The sequence below is a fragment of the Ruditapes philippinarum genome, unplaced genomic scaffold (genome assembly GCF_026571515.1).
Source record: "Ruditapes philippinarum isolate M1 unplaced genomic scaffold, ASM2657151v2 ctg2287_1_1_1_1, whole genome shotgun sequence".
NCBI lineage: Eukaryota > Metazoa > Mollusca > Bivalvia > Venerida > Veneridae > Ruditapes > Ruditapes philippinarum.
The window spans coordinates 122,255-142,046 of record NW_026862137.1 but is presented as its reverse complement, the minus strand read 5'-3'; the positions used below and the strand labels follow the sequence as shown (position 1 = coordinate 142,046).

General features: G+C 32.4%; 1 protein-coding gene across 1 annotated transcript in view; it reads right to left on the bottom strand.

Annotated features, from left to right (window-relative positions):
• LOC132718068 (synaptic vesicular amine transporter-like) overlaps nucleotides 1-19,792 on the bottom strand; it is a 107,617-nt gene that overhangs the window by 13,235 nt on the left and 74,590 nt on the right. Inside the window, exons 7-12 of the mRNA XM_060701685.1 lie at nucleotides 18,122-18,211; nucleotides 12,580-12,681; nucleotides 11,567-11,662; nucleotides 10,466-10,596; nucleotides 4,608-4,671; nucleotides 1,508-1,627 (exon numbers count right to left, since the gene is read on the bottom strand). Of these exons, the coding sequence (XP_060557668.1) occupies nucleotides 1,508-1,627; nucleotides 4,608-4,671; nucleotides 10,466-10,596; nucleotides 11,567-11,662; nucleotides 12,580-12,681; nucleotides 18,122-18,211 (603 nt within the window). The remainder of the gene's footprint in view (nucleotides 1-1,507; nucleotides 1,628-4,607; nucleotides 4,672-10,465; nucleotides 10,597-11,566; nucleotides 11,663-12,579; nucleotides 12,682-18,121; nucleotides 18,212-19,792) is intronic.

Here is a 19,792-nt window from a genome sequence, read left to right as displayed (position 1 = left end):
TGCGCAAGAACTTAAGCTACAGATGAATCCTGTAATGTCTCATTGATATTGCCTCAGTGGTATAAGAGTGGTCCGTACAAACTTTAAAAATATTTTTTTTAAAGGGCCGTATCTCTCACAAAAATGATTGAACCGGAAAATGCAACCGATATGCACATCTAGACATGGTACTGATCATTCCAGTGAAGTTTGGATGAAATTGCACCAGTACTTTTTGAGGAGTAGTCCGGACAAATTTTGTGACGGACAGACAGACGGACGACAAAGAAGTGATCCCTTTATGTCGCCACTACTCTGAAGGTTTAAAAAGGTTTAAAAAAAGTAGTCAAATGTGTAAGCTTCTTTTTAAAGCAGCGTTTTAAAAACTTACTATACACAATATGATGCAATAACTTTGGCTATTTTAAGCATATATGCAAATTTCTTATGCTCCTTTGCCTCATGACTTATCAAACATAATTTTCAAATGATTCGTGTATCTATATGAATTTTTAAATGGCACAAATGCTTTGAAGAGGGGCGAATCAGTAGACGATGACAACCAATCAGGCAGACGTCCGTCCGTAATGCCGGCGCATGTGACGAGGGTTGTCCAATATATTCGTGCACTGGTGGAATATGTTACATGTACGTTGCATAAAAACTACAAAATACTTTGCATCAATCATTTCTCTATTGACAGTAAAACAAATTATGACATAAAAAGAAAATGCCACTTTACAAGCAACAAAAAATTATTACAGTAACAGTAATGAACTAACCCAATTTTGTGTCGTGTGCCGGTATAACGTTACTTAGGAAACTATATGACGATTCGTTTTCACGACACGCCGGTTACATGGCTTTTTGTTTTCTTATTTGAGACAGATTTCCCCTTCAAATGATATATAATTCAGGTTTTTTATCAATAACTCTCACGACAATAACTGCAGTGGACGATTTTTTTGGACAACACTCGTAGCGAGTTGAAAGAAATATAGTAACTTCAGCAAAATCAATCGGTAACTAATTGTTCTAACCTTTTTTATTTTCTTTCTTTAAATTCTAAATTATTCTGGTTTTCATTAAATTGGAAGAACTTATTCATTAAGCTGTATATTAAAAACATAAAGAAAATGCCATGTTGATAGACTGTAAGAGCATGTTCCTTATTTGTTATTTTACAGATAACTTAATATTTAACGATCCTACAGGCAGTCCCTTCTTTTGTACAAAGTCTCATGAATAACATGACGAATTTCAACTTTTAAACATGCAAATTAAGCAACCAAAATGTTCGTCGGTATGAATTAACACACAACCTACTTCCAAGTTTAAAGCATGTCTCATGATGCCAGCATTACAAATCACGTATTAATTAGCAAGATGGACTTCTTTCAAGCATGGAAATATCCCATGGTGAACATTACATATAAATATGCAGAAAATAATATTCTAGCAACAAAGTGTATTTCTAATTTTAAACTATACTTTATGCGACATATCTTGCGGTAAATTTGGAACATACCTACTGCAAACCCCATGGCAAAAGCTATATCAGCTATAGCATACACATTCCCGTACACGGACACGTGACGTAAATCTACAAGGTAACCCATATGTGGCATCATTGATGCGTCGACCATACCTAAAACATATACATAAGAATTCTATGTGAGAAGTTAGCTAAGCAAAAAGGCATTACAATTTATATAGGGAAATCAAAGATCTGCTGTTATGTTCAGCTGGGTAAGCAATTAAGCGGAGCATTCCAAAATAATTTTTTAGGAATACCCTGCTAGATGCCCAAGACAGCTGAGTATTACAGCAGATCATTGATTTCCCTAAATAATTTGAAATGCCTTTTTGCTTAGCTCACTGTTCACTGCTAACTTCTCACATACAAAAAATAACTGTTCCGTAGAACTGCTTTGTAGAAATATAATTAAAATTCGAGAACATCAACTTTCGGCACTATCGTCGGCATACATAAGATCAAAAGTACTCGCATTTGGAACACCGTGTCGATTATCAATAATGCTTACCCAAAGTATGACGGTACTTTATTAAGTGCCGACAAAATTGTGATTCGCTTCTTATATTAAGATTTTATCTGGAAAGTGGTGAAGATAGCCGATATCTTTTACGAAATAATTGTCTGCCGATATCTTTTACGCAAATATTTGTCTGTACATGTAAATATTCATTTGATAACATTTTACATGTAAAAGTCTACATTTTTTAAAATTTTGTAGATAAACATTAACGTATTGTACGACACCTTCAAAGTAAGTTGTTGAATACAGTGAGTTTATGTTTAGTTGTACAGAATTTATTTCGGTTCGATTGAATAGGAAGCTATAATTACAAACGCTCGACGAAACAATACTGAGCAAAGTGTGTAATCAAGAAAACAACGGCTTGCCCCTAGCGGGATTTCAACCCACGCCACTAACGATCCTTAGATTATTTGCCCGACCCGTTAACCACCGGCCTTGCTGCCACTTCATGTATACTGCATATAAATTACAAGGAAAGCTGTGCACCGAATTTACGCAAAACGATGCGTTGCGATACTTTTGCGAATATTCTAAATATGCTCGGTGAAGTTGAGGTACTCCGGCGTGTGGTGGAGTATGAGTTCTCACGCGGCGACTGAAGTTTTAAATTTAGCGGATCGTGTTTCAACGAAATTTAAATACCAATTCACACCTTTATGATATTAACCTTCTGTTTTCATGTCATTACTACACTCCTGACAGATGTTTACTTCGCCAAGATACTGCCCAATCAAAACGAACTATAGTCATTTCCACGAACAAATAAACATAATTATCTAGAACGAGCCTGATCGTCGGATGAGAGTAAAATTCCACAGAATTCTTTCAGCTAATTGTTCATACACACAATATAGACTTTTGTAAAGCTGTGATCTCACTTACTCCAGGCAGAGCACAGGACCATCCAGGTAAGTTACCGGGATGATCCGGGACGATCCAGGGTAAAATTATTGTTGCGGTCACACTTACCCCGGCAGCACTACGGAAATTCCCATCTAACCACCCAGGATGCGCTCCGGATCATCAAGGCAGAGCCCAGGTGAAGCTACGGTTCATTCCGGTGCTTCCCCGGTCGTTCCCGGATGACACCGGAAGAGCCCCGGTTGATCCAGGCAGAGCCCCGGTCGATCCAGGCAGAGCCCAGGACGATCCAGGCAGAGCCCCGGTAGAACCCCGGTGGATTAAAAGCGCGCGAAAATGATTACATTGATACTTAATTTTTATTTAATTTAATATCTATCGTTCAAGAAAAGTAATTCATGATGATTTTCTGAAAAATCCTTATGCAAAACTGGATAGAAGGGAAATGGGAAGGGTTTTAATACAAACAAGTGCAATCATCGCAAATTGTCGTGATTCTTTTGAAATGAACCGGGCTTTGCCGGGGCTCTACCGGGATCAACCGTAGCTCCATCGTCATCCTCCGGGGCTCTGCCGGCATCCTCCGGGGCTCTGCCGGCATTCACCGGGGCTCTGCCAGCATTCACCGGGGCTCTACCGTAGCTCTACCGGCTATATCATACCCCGGATCATCCCCGGTTTGTGCCGGCAGAGCTACGGTGCTTCCCCGGTGTAACCCCGGTCGTTCCCGGCAGAGCTAAGGATGAAGCCGGCAAAGCTATACTTCCCGGATCATCCCGGACCACCCCGGTGATATTAAATATTTTATTCCATCCGGGGTCGAATGCCGGATGTTCCCGGATCATCCCGGACGTTGCCGGCAGAGTTACGGATGTACCCCGGTTGTTCCCGGTCGTACCCCGGTCGTTCCCGGATCACCCCGGACGTCTACCGGGGCTCTGCCGGGATGTCAGTGAGACTGTAGCTTAAACCTGTGACTTTATAATTGTCATAAAATACAAAAGTGTAATATTAATTGAAATGACATTCCTACGACACATTTGTTCAAAGATTCATGCAAATATTTTGTCATATCCATTGTTATAATTATCAAAATATAAAGTTGTTGGTGTATATAGTTCATAGTCATGAAATCTAAAAAGGAACTAAATAGCAAGAGCAGCGCTGTCCTCTTTTCTCAGAATAGGATAGTAAATACTATATTTTCTAAATAAGATTCTAGATCCCAGGTGTATTTTTCTCATTTTAAGCCCCAGAGACCTTGCACTTTGACCGTAAAGTTGGTCTGGAAATTTCAAGTTCCTAAGTCAATGCACTTGTATTTAATGCTGGGATTAATGTTTTATTATAACAGATCCTTCAATCAGTTACCTTGAACCTTTGACCTGTAAATGTATGTGGCTTGTATCTACATACAAAGTTTGAAGTTACTAGGCCAATGCACTTTGTTTGCACGGCCAATTTTATTTTTTATTAAAGATCCCTGTTACCTTGACCTTTGGTAGATAGAATTCATCAATGTAAAAAAGTAAAACTCATTTACTTATCTGCCTGCAATTTCTTCCAATCCCTTATAATACATTTTGTACTAAATATAGTCAAAATAAACATCCGACAACCCGGTAACAAGGTTATGGGTGGGGCTGGGGGTAGGTAGGGGCATACCAAACCCTCCCTCAAGAAATATTCACTTAAATCTCTACTCACCTATTGAAAACCCCAGTCCAAACATGGGAGCAATTAAAAGTGCAGTAGTTCTGCAGAATGGTGTCTGAAATAAATAAAAGATCAATACATATTCCCCCATTGTTCAATGTTATATAAGCTATAAATACATCTTTATTTGCAATGTATAAGGCCCATGGCCCAAAATTAAACAGTTAGTTTAAATTTTAGCATTCACACATGTTACTCAATAAACAACAAGTTAACAAATTATATAGGACACATAAAAACATATAAACATATAAAGGTAAATTTATACTTAATAATCCCGTTTTATTCTTATTTTAAGTATACATCTCTTCGAACTTATAAAGAATAGATGTCTTGAATATAACGTAAATAATTTCAAATCTTGCTCTTGGATCACAAATCAAATCAAATCAAAATTTATTTATAGTCGGTGAAACATATTAACATATCACAAAACATAAGGTATGCTTTATGGTGGCTGATTTGTGCCATTCGTGTTTTCGCCCCGCGACCCGCCATGCGAAAAGTCGAAAATTAACAAGTTAAAATGGCGGGGGCGGGGCGATAACACGCTAATTAGCGAGGGCGCGAGCGAAATTTAAAAAATAAAACTTTGCCCCGCGGGGGCGCGGAGCGGGATTTACGAAATAAAACGACGGGATCGCGGGACGAAAACACGCTTATTAGCGGGGGCGCGGGGCGAAGTTTAACAAATAAAACTTCGTCGCGCGACCCTGCTAATTAGCGTGTTTTCGTCCTGCGAAAAGTCGATAATTAACAAGTTAAAATGGCGGGGTGGGGGCGGAGCGATAACACGCTAATTAGCGAGGGCGCGGGAAAAGTTAAAAAATAATAAAACTTCGCCCCGCAGGGGCGCGGAGCGACAACAACAACACATCTTTTATTCACTCAAACATGCATACAACATGTAATATGAGGATAATGTCAAAATGTTTAACGAGGCATTTATACAAATTGAGCTCAGACTATAATTACTAAACAATATCAACATATCTATTACATATTATTTAATTACATGCATATTTTTTAAACTTCTTTAGAAAGTGCAAACCTGAATTATACAACATTTAAATACTAGTATTGCTTAAACAGAATGTAAGATATTTGTTACTAGGAGAAAGTAGCTATAAATGTGATATAATTTGTCATAAAAGTTATAAAATGTAAATAAAGTAGTAGTTTAACTTCCATACAAAATACATATTCACTATACTTGTATTTATTTCTAAAAAGCAACAGTTGAAATGAAAGATGATTCATGTCATAAGCCTGTGATTAATCTTTTAATACTATAAAAGTACAGCAAAAACTTAGTCTTATGAGAAATGAAAATAAAAGTATATGTGAGGCATAAAGGACCTTTGCTGTATAGTAAGAAAGTGGTAAGTGAATATCAGTAAAACAAAAAATATATCTCAGAACATTACAAAATCATAACTGACTTTAAAATGAAAACATAAATATTTGATTACATTCTTACATTTCTTATAATTATCATTAAGAATTTGCATAGTTTATAAAATGCAGGTGAATCTTTCATTGTAAAAAGTTGTTCTAATTTATACATATTAGGACGTCTATAAAAATAAGGTTTTATAAATTGTCTTCTTTCATTAGAAAATCTATTACATTCAAAAAGATAATGAAACTCATCACCGATTATATTTCTACAAAAAATACACATTCTTTCATTAACAGGTATATTTGACCAATTTCCAGTTTCAACTGGTAATCTATGGTTTCTTGTTCTGAATTTGACATAATTAAAAATCATTGCATTTTGGGAGTACGAAGATAAGGTTCAATTCCAAAAGACTTTTTAAAATTTTTGTAAAAAGAACTATTGCTCGATTCATTTATTTTTGAATACCATTCATTTAAGAAAAGATCTTTTAGCTTTTGTTTTACTGTTAATTTTAACCATTTGGTACCGGGAAAATTATGATCAATCCAACATTGTTGATACCGCATTTTATTAGTATTGATTTTAAATTATAAATCCACGGATAATAACGTTCAAAATCATTATCATAACTATCTATTGTATTTCTAAGCATATGATGATATACAAAGTATGATAATTTATTTGGTATTAAACCATTTTCGTTCTGAAGGAGACGCGCCCAAAATGAGACTATTCTTTCCCCGATATCTACAGACAATGGCATGCATCCCGTTTCACCGTATATGAAATAACTGGCCGTCGAACGTTTAAGTTTAAGGATGTGTTTTAAAAATTTGAGTTGTACGCGTTCAATAACGTCAATATTACCGTATCCGCAGATTTCAGAACCATAATATTGGTTTAACAGTTTTATTAAAACGTTCAATTTGTAAGTCAATTGGTAAATTTAATCTATTTAAATTTCCTATCAGGCTGTACATCGATCTTGTAGCTTGTTCTGCAATATGTGTCTTCGTTTTAGCGAAAGAACCACTTCTATTAAAAATATGCCGAGGTATTTATATTTATTTACTATTTCGATTGGTTCATTTTTATAAGTGAAATGATAATTTCTTTGTCTCCCTTTTGAAAACACAACTATCTTTGTTTTAGAAATATTGACTGTAAGTTTCCAAATATCGCAATATCTTTCATATGTATATAGTGCTTCTTTTAAGTCATTTGCTGTCTCAGCCACAATAACAGTTACATCTGCATATAACAGAATAAAGATTTGTAAAAAATTGTAAAGCTGAGGTTGAAAAACCTTTTCTAAATCCTGCTTGTGTGTTATTAACAATATCATTTGACTCTACATAATCAGTGATTCTTTTATTTAATATGCTTGTGAAAACTTTGCCTAGGCAACTTAATAATGTAATTGGTCTATAATTTTCTGGTTTTGCAGGATCACCCTTGTTTTTAATGATTCCAACTGTCCAGTGTTCTGGGATTAGACCCGTATCAAGCACTACGTTGAATAATTTGACATAAACATGTTTCATCAAAGAGAGAGAGGCCTTAATCTGTTCATTTACTATGTTATCATAACCACTCGCTTTGTTATTTTTAAGATTTTTAACTGCTTTAACGACTTCATTGATATCAAGAGGCATATTAAGTAAGTTATTATTATTATTGCTATTATTATTGTTGTTATTGTTGTTGTTGTTGTTATTGCTATTACTGTTATTATTATTATTATTTGTTATTGCTATTACTCTTCTTATTATTATTATTATTATTAATATTATTATTATTGGCACCACCATTGCTTTCACCTTAACTATAGTTTACTCCTTTGAAATAATTGAATAAATCTGTTATATTTGCTTCAGTTTTATTTTCCTTTTTGCCTTTCAGAATTTTCCCGAATTTTCTAGATTTTGCCTTTATCTTAACTTTAAATTAAGTTTGTTTTTGTTGTTTTTATTTATTTTTTATATATATTCCCCTAAAAATTTTCGTTTTTTGTTTTTAATTTATAAATTGCGAAATTTGTTTTCTGGAATTTAAAATTTGGCCCCGGGCAAAAAGAATTGCGGGGGGGGGCAATTTTTCTAATAAAATTGCCCCCCCCATTCTTGTTTTTTGGAATTGAAAAAAATTAATTCAATTTAAATTAGAAATTGCGTATTGTTGCAAAATTTTTAGAAATTGCGTCATTGGTTTTCCTCATTGTTTTGCTTTTTTCATATTTTTAGAAATTGCGTATCAAGATTTTTATTTCTTAGAAATTGCGTGTCATTTTTTCTATTTTTAGAAATTGCTTGTCATTTTTTTCTATTTTTAGAAATTGCATCATTTTTTCTATTTTAGAAATTGAGCATCATTGTTTGCTCATTTTTAGAAATTGCATCATTTTTTCTATTTTTAGAAATTGCGTCATTGTTGCTATTTTAGAAATTGCGTCATTAGTTTCTATTTATAGAAATTGCGTCATTGTTGCTATTTTTAGAAATTGCATCATTGTAGCTATTTTTAGAAATTGTGTCATTTTTTCTATTTTTAGAAATTGCGTCATTGTTGCTATTTTTAGAAATTGCATCATTGTTGCTATTTTTAGAAATTGCGTCATTTTTTCTATTTTTAGAAATTGCGTCATTGTTGCTATTTTAAGAAATTGCGTCATGTTGCTATTTTAAGAAATTGCGTAATGATGCTATTTTTAGAAATTTGCTTAATGTTTCTATTCATATATATATACAAAATATATAAACAAGACAGACCAATTAATTTATAAAAAGGAAACATTAAGATATGTTCAAACCTTTCTATGTTTGCATTTAGAAAAAGTAAAAAGTCGAGCGTTGCCCCCGCCCGGCGGTGGCTCTTGTTATTCTATATTATCATTAAAATCTTAAGCGTAAATCATACAAATTACGGAAACCAACGAAAAACGGCCAGAAAATTAATGAGTCTCGGGTCAATATTGCCATTTAATAACTATTAGTAAATTTGTTCAGCAACGTGTACAATAGCCAGTGGTCATTAAATACAGTGAGATGTTTTGGTATTCAATCACAGTAATCACTGTGGTGGCTTTTCCTATATTTATAATCGACTCGCTTGTCTTAAAATCTTTTATTCCAAATATTGTTTCTAAAAATACATATATTATAATATTTTATGATGAATCCCAATCACACTGATATAAAAATGGTATATTTGAGATCAGTTTTCATATGATATTTCAGATTTCTCTTCACTACTTCACTACTCCAAATAGAGAGAGAAAGCTATGAAGATAGAGCACATCGTACAATCAAATGGACAGACAGCAGTTCAAGCGTCGACAGCTGTACCAGTATATACATGTCGGCGCAGGAAACACAATTGACGGACGGTAAGTATTCATCTATTTTAACATATCCCAACTATGTTCGAATAAATCAATGTTATGGATTCATAGTCAACATCCAAAGGAGCATGCTAACAAAATTCTGGTCATGTGCAAGCTTTACTTCACATGAATTTTGACTGAAAATAACCACACTATCCGATGAGATGCGGCATTTTTATTTTTAAGTCATAAAACCCTATATTTTCTCATGATTATAAATCCTTTTATCATACATGTACGATTCGTAAACGTCAACATTCCGTCATTAAATATTCCAAACAAACCTTCGAAAATGCTTTTCTGTTAAAGTTATAAGGTATTTAAGTTCGAGTGTCATCAAAATTTTAGTAACGTCATCAGCCGTTCGCCTCTTTTTAATGATAACATCGACAATGAATAACGCTGAAAGCCGTTCAAGGAAACAATTTTCAGCGCTTTTTTGCTACAGTAACTAGGAAAGAGTAAAACGTTTTTGTTCATTTAAAATATTAATTTATTCATGATACTTTCTAATAGACCTCATGCTTACGAAATCAATCTACTTTTCAATAATTTTTAGATTTTCCACCATAATAAACGATTTATTTTACAGCATGTAAATTAATTTAAAGTATGATTATTAGTTAGTTAGTTAGTTAGTTAGTTAGTTAGTTAGTTAGTTAGTCAGTCAGTCAGTCAGTCAGTCAGTCAGTCAGACAGTTAGTTAGTTCTCTTGACGGGTTATTATTTGTTGTATCTTAGCTGAGAGACCTTTATGTCCATTTACCGCACTGTATTTCAATATAAAAAAGGTAGCAAAATCTATAGATATGTTTCTGAAATGTTTCATTCAAATTAGGTAAAGGCAAATTAAACGCTTGATACGAATATTCATATTTATATTACCTTTATTATATACGGTACATTGTAATTGTATATCATTTTTGTTTTTGTAAAAAAGTTTTTTTCTACTAAGAACGTGCAATTCTAATTATTACTGACCTATAAATTTAACCATTTGACGCAATTGTTATTATTTGTAGTAATAGTAATTTTATGAAGTAATTGTATTTCTATACTAACCGCAAATAGACATATTGATATAACTATCATTCCAAGCATAGTTGATAACCAGCGTCCTATTTTGGAAGCTACAGGCCCAAATATATTAGTACCCAACAAGTACGATATGCTGGCTGGAAGGAAAGCTAAACCTGTAAGAATAAAAAAGGTACAGTTGTCAAAAAATGAAAACGTTATAGAAAAGTATGAATAACGAATTGTTTAAATGGTTAAAGCAACTTTTATTTTTGCAAAAAACATCAAAGAAATATTTCTTTTGTTGTTTTGGTTCTTTAGTTTGCATGGCATTTCGGCTGTTACTACAGTGGATATGTATATCATGTATGTGCCATCAACTGGACCAAAATGCTAAATGGCAAATTATTTTGATGGCTGGCTAAATGGACCTCAACATTTATTTTAATCTCATTTAGACATTCTTTATTTTCTTATATTTCAGCTCAAATCATATAAATATTATATGATACTCTTTTGTTTACACTTGGCAAAACGTCACAACTAGAGAACTTTGCATTGTGTATTCTTAACAGTTCTACAGATCTAAGACTTAAGAAATATATATTTATATATATTGAACTTTAACGAATGCAAAAAGACCTAAAGATGGAATAAAATGAATTATTTCCTCGTTTTAATATTTTACCAAATCCATTTGTGTCACCTGTTTGTTCTGTTTTGAACTGAGAAAAAATCAAAAAGTTTAAAGAAACCCCTTCCCCCTCCCAACCAAAAAAGCTAATTTATCTGAACCTTTTTTGTTTTTACTAAGCAATTTGATTTGAAGACAAACAACGGCTTTGTTTATGTTTTGCTACTTTATGAAAAATAAATTCATACTCATTGCTGCATTTTACCTCTGATAACCATCTAATATCAACTAAAGATGTTAATAAAACGTTTCAAACACATGTATGTTTTCCACAGATAGCAAATTGTATTCATTTTAGGGCTTAATGTATTGTTAAAGGGATTCGAATATCAAAATAACCAACAGTAAAAATCCTGGTTAGACTGCATTGGATGTGCAGGATCTCATAATAATATGCTGTTGGCAAGCGATAATCATTTTCGGTCCAACAGGAGTCAAACGGTCATAATTACCTTGCTCCCATTCTTCGGCGCCCATCACTTTATTCATCCATATGGGTAAAGATGGTTCCATCATGGCAATTCCCATGTTCGCAAAAGTTATAGAACCTGTTCATAAAAAAAGAAAAAGAGAAATAATTCACACAAAAGTACTTTATGGTTACATTGGCAAACAATACGTCATCCCAAATATGGAAATAGACTTATCACAAGACAAATGTTTGATGTAAAGAATCAGATAGAAGCCTTTATGTCTCGTTTCACAATTTGACATATAACATTCTTAAAGACATGTGGTGTTTGACTGTTTGTTACCTAATCAAGAATGGTATATCTTTTCCAACAACTAAAACTGGTGTCCATGTATAGGGAATGTAATACAAGTGCTGATATTTGAATTGAAAGAATAAAATCTATTGAAATGTAATGATCTCATGATTTGCTTTACCAAAGATTATAATTATATATTTATATCGGTGTCCGTATCTCACCTAAAATCTTGTTAATTTTTTCTGGATTTTAACCCGTTTTTAATTAACACAATTACTCCTCATATCTCGGCAATAGACCCACTTAACCGGCTTTCCCGAATAAGTTACCAATTCCTCCAGAAGTAACCGACTACAAATCTCATATAATTTCTGAATCAGCAGTTAGAGACAAATGACCATTTGAGTTAATGTCCGAGATCAAACGTCTCGGAGTATTTCACCTCGCCCGAGGATATAGCTTAAAATTTAAATGTAAATAGATAAAAATCAGATTGGTAAAATGCTCATTTATATCAATGCAACGCCTCTTATTCGTTGTTTGTAATGCATGTAAACATGATCGTAATTTCTTTGAACACCTTTCTATGTTGTTAGTGAATATTACATAACTGATAGTAATAATTTCCTCAAAGTAAGTTTTTTTAACAATATATACTTAAAAGTAAGCACTACTAAATGAATAATGTTAGTCTTAATGAAAGCTCTTTAGAGCATTTCTTCCGTATGGTGGAAAGAAATTTGCGACGAACAAACCTGCTGCTATCAGTATATATGGATCTTTAAGTAGAGTAATGTAGGATGTTCCCTCCTGGGATTCCGGCTGGACGGTCGGCTGTAGTACAAACATTTGTAATGCTGAAATATAAATATCACGCTTTTCACATTTAGTTTATATTGGGCTGTCTATATCTGCCAAGGCTCTTCTAGTAATTAAACCTCCATATTATTATTATTATTTCAGTTTTTCTGTGTATTACAAACTCATATTCAATAAATGTTACTATGAACCTGTTACTTGCCTCAAAGATTTTTTTTAACTTTCTTATTCAAGGTTTTTAGTTCGAATCTTGATAAATTTTATAACATTATTTTTTATATACATTTATTTTCTTTACTATTTCCTTTGCTATATCGAGCTAAACTTGATCATTCTGTTTGTGTGCATGCGAATCATATATTGTTCGACTTGACATATTATAAATGAAAAATGACATACGTTTTTGTGAAGGTAATGAAATGACAAAAATGGACATTGGCAATTTAACAATAGCTTATTTATTTAAGCTGCAAATGATTAAAGAAAAACGAAATAATAAGCTAAAATATCTAAATGGTTTGTTGAAGACTCGAACTTCTTAACCAACCATTTACAATTCCGTCTTTGGTCTTTCGTCGTAATTATTGATTAAAGTATCGAGAGATCTATACAATGCCTTCATTGTTGTAACTTACAGAAATTATCGAAAACATCTAAAACCATCAGTGACAGATAAGTGTTGACAAACAAATACTCATGACCATTAATCACGTCAAACAATATAACCAAGTAAATAAAATAATATGCTACTATGAACATGTACCAATGAAACCAATATGCTAATTTGAACATGTACGGGTTCTCAACATGCTAGTATGAACATGTATAAGTTCTCAACATGCTAGTATGAACATGTAAGGGTTCTCGATATACTATTATGAACATGTATTCTCAATATGCTAGTATGAACATGTACGGGTTCTCGATATACTAGTATGAACATGTACGGGTACTCAATATGCTTGTATGAACATGTACGGGTTCTCGATATGCTACTATGAACATGTACGGGTTCTCAATATGCTAGTATGAACATGTACGGGTTCTCAATATGCTAGTATGAACATGTACGGGTTCTCGATATACTAGTATAAACATGTACGGTTTCTCAATATACTAGTATGAACATGTACGGGTTATCATTATGCTAGTATGAACATGTACTGGTTCTCAATATGCTAGTATGAATATGTACAAGTTCTCAATATGCTAGTTTTAACATGTACGGGTTCTCGGTATACTATTATGAACATGTACGGGTTCTCGATATACTAGTATGAACATTTACGGGTTTTCAATATGCTTCTATGAACATGTACGATTTTTCTATCTTTCTGCTGAACAAATAAACGACAAAACTGTTTAACGTTTGGGAGAAAATCATACACATTTTATTGCGATGTGCAGATTTTTAATGACACTATATATTCATATTGTGACAACCTATAGTGTTTAGAATTTTAAACATAACATATCTATTTGTGTGAAGTCAAAATATGTTGGGTTTATATTTACAAAAGAGACTGTGTAGCCATTTCGATATTTTCTAATATAAAATTTGAGCATAGTATACCTTCAATATTCTATGTGCAATTACGTTTTATTGCCTCCTACAACAAATTTTAAACGTGTCCGAAACAAAGATCAATTTAAAAGAGTTGTTCGTGAAATTTAGATGACTGCTGATGTTATTCTTAGAATTATCTTCTAGCTGAAAAATGAATTATCCAATGTTTATCTTCTAGTTGAATGATGAATTATCCTAGGTTTACCTTCGAGGTAATTTTGATGAATAATCTAATGTTTATCTTCTGTTGAATGATGACTTACCCTAGGTGTATCTTCGAGTTGAATGATGAATTAACCAAGAATTAACTTTAAGTTGAATGATGAATTAACTTAGGTTATTTTCGAGTCTATAAGGTTTATCTTCTAGTTAAATCATGAATTATACAAGGTTTATCTTCAAGCTGAATGATGAATTATATGCAAGGTTTATCTTCTAGTTGAATGATGAATTATGCAAGGTTTATCTTCTAGTTGAATGATGAATTATCCAAGGGTTATCTTCGAGCTGAATGATGAATAGTTATTATCAAAGGTTTATCTTCGAGTTGAATTATCAAAAGTTAATCTTCGAGTTATACGATGAATTATACAAGATTTATCTTTGAGTTGAATGATGAATCATCCAAGGTTTATCTTCGAGTTAAATGATGAATAACCAAGGTTTATCTTAGAGTTAAATGATGAATTATCAAAGTTTTATCTTCGAGTTTAATGATTAATTATCCTAGGTTTATCGTCGGGTTGAATGATGAATTAACCAAGGTTTATCTTCGAGTAGAATAATTAATTATCCTAAGTTTATCTTCGAGTTGAATGATGAATTATCCAAGATTTATCTTCGAGTTGAACGATGAATTATCCGAGGGGTTATCTTCGAGTTAAATAATGAATTATCCAAGGTTTATCTTTGAGTTGAATGATTTATTATCCTTAGTTTATCTTCTGGTTGAATGATGAATTATTCTTAGTTTATCTCAGTGTTGAATGATGAAAAATCCAAGGTTTATCGTCACGTTAAATGATGAATTATGCAAGGTTTATCTTGGAGCTGAATGATAAATTATCCAAGAATTATTTTCATGTTAAATGATGAATTATCCAAGATTTATCTTCGAGTAGAATGATGAATTAACCAAGGTTTATCTTTAAGTTAAATGATGAATTATCCAAGGTTTATCTTCTAGTTTAATGATGAATTATCCAAGGTTTATCTTCTGTTGAATGGTGAATTATCCAAGGTTTATCTTCTAATTGAATGATGAATTATCCTAGGGTTATCTTCTGTTGAATGATGAATTATCCAAGGTTTATCTTCTAATTGAATGATGAATTATCCTAGGGTTATCTTCTGTTGAATGATGAATTATGCAAGGTTTATCTTCTAGTTGAATGATGAATTATGCAAGGTTTATCTTCTAGTTGAATGATGAATTATCCAAGGTTTATCATCTAGTTGAATGATGAATTATCCTAGGTTTAACTTCTGTTGAATGATGAATTATGCAAGGTTTATCTTCTAGTTGAATGATGAATTATGCAAGGTTTATCTTCTAGTTGAATGATGAATTATGCAAGGTTTATCTTCTAGTTGAATGATGCATTATCATAGGTTTAACTTCTGTTGAATGATGAATTATCCTAGGTTTAACTTCTGTTGAATGATGAATTATGCAAGGTTTATCTTCTAGTTGAATGATGAATTATGCCAGGTTTATCTTCTAGTTGAATAATGAATTATGCAAGGTTTATCTTCTAGTTGAATGATGAATTATCCAAGGTTTATCATCTAGTTGAATGATGAATTATCCTACGTTTAACTTCTGTTGAATGATGAATTATGCAAGGTTTATCTTCTAGTTGAATGATGAATTATGCAAGGTTTATCTTCTAGTTGAATGATGAATTATGCAAGGTTTATCTTCTAGTTGAATGATGCATTATCCTAGGTTTAACTTCTGTTGAATGATGAATTATCCTAGGTTTAACTTCTGTTGAATGATGAATTATGCAAGGTTTGTCTTCTAGTTGAATGATGAATTATGCAAGGTTTATCTTCTAGTTGAATTATGAATTATGCAAGGTTTATCTTCTAGTTGAATGATGAATTATCCAAGGTTTATCATCTAGTTGAATGATGAATTATCCTACGTTTAACTTCTGTTGAATGATGAATTATGCAAGGTTTATCTTCTAGTTGAATGATGAATTATGCAAGGTCTATCGTCTGCTGAATGATGAATTATCCAAGGTTTACCTTCTAGTTGAATGATGCATTATGCAAGGTTTATCTTCGTGATGAATGATGAATTATGCAAGGTTTATCGTCTGTTGAATGATGAATTTCCTAAGTTTATCTTTGAGTTGAATGATGAATTATTCTAGTTGAATGATGAATTATCTTAGGTTTATCTTTGAGTTGAGCACTTGGCGGCAGGCAAAACCATGGCATTACAGTATTTCAATCCAGCAAATATACTTGGAAATAAGTTCATAGAAACGCTCGCCATGCCACACAAAAGCCGAACAATCTGAATTCCTAGCCTTGATGCATTATTTTTTGACACGTCTGTGTATTTTTCATAGAATATTTAAAACATGAAACTGAAAGAGAAAAAGAATATTAACAACATTTAATCAAAATTGTATCGATGTTAAACAATAAACGTAATTATTTTACAGCATATACAATGTACTAGTCAATGTTAGCAATGAATTTCAAGCACGACAATTTTATATGATGCAAATTTTCAATCGGAAGCCGTCAAATATTGGTTTTACAATCTAAAATACAAATCATGAAAATACTATCGGTGTTTGCAACAGAATGGTATATCTGTTCTAACATCTAAAACTTGTGTCCATCATATGAGGGAGTCTGTAAAGTCTTACATCAAAATCATCTTCAAAGATATACGAGTATAAACGTGTTGTATAATTACATTTCATTAACCATCTAGACGTTTGGTTTAAACAGTTTGAATCTAATTCATATGCAATTTTGTTTAGCCAGAGTTTGTAACTTGCATTTAAGTTCATTTATGCACACGTTTTCTGCGTATACCGTCTTATTTCTTAAGAAAAAATGTTCTTATCACTTAAAGAACAACACAATATCGTGATTCGAACCTAACACCTCACATATACGAAGCGAGCATTACGGGCTTGCTATAGAGTCATCAGGAAAAAAACAGAAGCAAACAAAATGGTTTTTGATTTAGAATTTTTATGAGAACCTTAATTTAACTCAAAAGTAACAAGAATATGGATGTTTTTGTTTACAATCTCTTCATTGCATTCCTAGAAAGAAGAAATTTCAGACTTCAAAATATCCATATCAAATCACTATCATACTTCAACATATCAAATCACTATAATTATACTTCAACATAATATATCAAATCACTATTATACTTCAACATATCAAATCAATATACATTTGAGTTCCATTTTAAAACTTAAAATATCAAATTGTTCCATGTGATTAACAAGTAAGCAAATATAAGCACGATCTCACCTTTATTTCTTTCCTGGTGTCACAGTTGTTTCTGTCCCTCGATAATAACGTGGTCTCAAGTAAACTGGATGACCATGTTTGTGTGACCAAATCGTGCGGAACATTCTTCGATTCCTCCATCAAATAATAAAACAGTGTGCCAAAGATAATAACGCGAATTGATTTCGATAAAAAATTCGCTTGTTTGACAATAAAAACGAAAGCTGTATGCGCTTCCTCTGCTGATAATAGTACTGGTGTTCTGACATGTTGAGAATCAAGAGAGGCTTAAAACACCAACATTGAAATGTCTATGCACACTTCTCTAAATAGGTTTGTCACGGTATTGACTATTTTGTTATAAAAAATAAACTTGTTTTCTACATTGAACCACGGTTAAACAAAAAAAAGCTTACCTCCGTCAAAGAGGGCCAAAGCAGCAAGGATAAGAAACGGCGCCTCTTTGCCGGCAAACTGGTACATCACTCCACCGAACGGCGGACCAACTGATAACATTAAAGTATACAATTAAAGTAGTTAAATCAAACGAAATATCTAATGTTTAATAATATACCAAAATTTCATAATAGATTCTTCTTTTGTTTTTGATAAAAATATCAAAGTTTAGGAACAATGATAAATTATTGTTTCAATGATACAAATACGTTTATATCATTTTATTAATCAAACTCATACATCAAAACTTACATTACAAAACTGTTCATGAAACACCATCTGATGTCATTTATGTCCATTACAAATGTAAAATATACTTATAGATAATTTCTTTGATACTGAAAATTAACGTTATATTATTATTTATAAGTTAATAAATTTTTTGTATAAATTTAAAAAAAAATGAAAAAATGATTTTATAATTTTGGTTGCAACATCTCAAAATGGATAAATTGGAAAGTTATCATTGTAGTAGCACATTTGTCTCGGAGCACATTTGTCTCGGAGCACATTTGTCTTATGTCAGACCGATGCGGTCGCATTTGTCCCACATGCGACAAATGTGCTCCGAACAAGTTTTTAAGGGACAAGAAAGCACATTTATCTCATGTTTTAAGGGACAAGAAAGCACATTTGTCTCGTGTCATTTTTTATGAATTATTTGTCACAAATTTTCCAAATGCAGTTTTTTTTCGAGGTTCGCCGTTTTACCTCATGTCAAGTGTAATCATCAATAGGTTTGCTAATGCTTTTTATGAAATCTTAAACCTAAAAAACTACACTGGAACTATTAATTCTTATATCTCTAAATCAAGAAATTTGATTGACTGAACCTGAAGGCATACACTGAAACATTCGGAATTCCGTTCACGATGAAGCGCGGTGACCCAATGGTACGATGATAAAAACGCGATGGAACGATGGTGAAAACACGATGGTACGAACGTGAAACAACGATTGTACGATGATGAAACAACAATGGTACGATAGTGAATCAACGAAGGCACGATGATGAAAACATGATGGCATAATGGGCCTTTAATTTTAAGGAATACATTCACAATTTATGTACTAGAGTACTTTGTTTTATGGACACAAATTTAAGATATTTCAAGTGGTAAAGTAAATGAAACTTTTATCACTTAAGGTGACAACAGACACTTTCCGTGGTACTACCATAAATGTCATTTAAACCAACTTATTTTAGTAAAAATTGTTATTTATTTAAATTTTGTGCATTAAATGTCTTTAATCTTCATAAAAAATAACATATTTGAAAAAAATGCCTTTGTAAATTATTGATTTTGATAAAAAAAATCTATTTTTCTAATTTTAAATCGTCATATCAAAGTCATTTTTTATATTTTTGTCATCAATATTTTGGAATATAAAAATAATTATAATATCTGGGGAACCGTGCCTCAGATTTTTTCTCTCTCTTCTCAAAAAAATATTACGTAACGTCAAACAATTTATGTGACTTTTTTTCACCATACATATTACGTAATTAAAGATAATTAAGTCGCTGATTGAGCAAACAAAAATCCCTGACACGGTTCCCTCCGTAATTAAATTCCCTTTAAAGTGCTTTAAACCGCATGTAAATTGCTTGTTTATTAAAAAAGTTATGC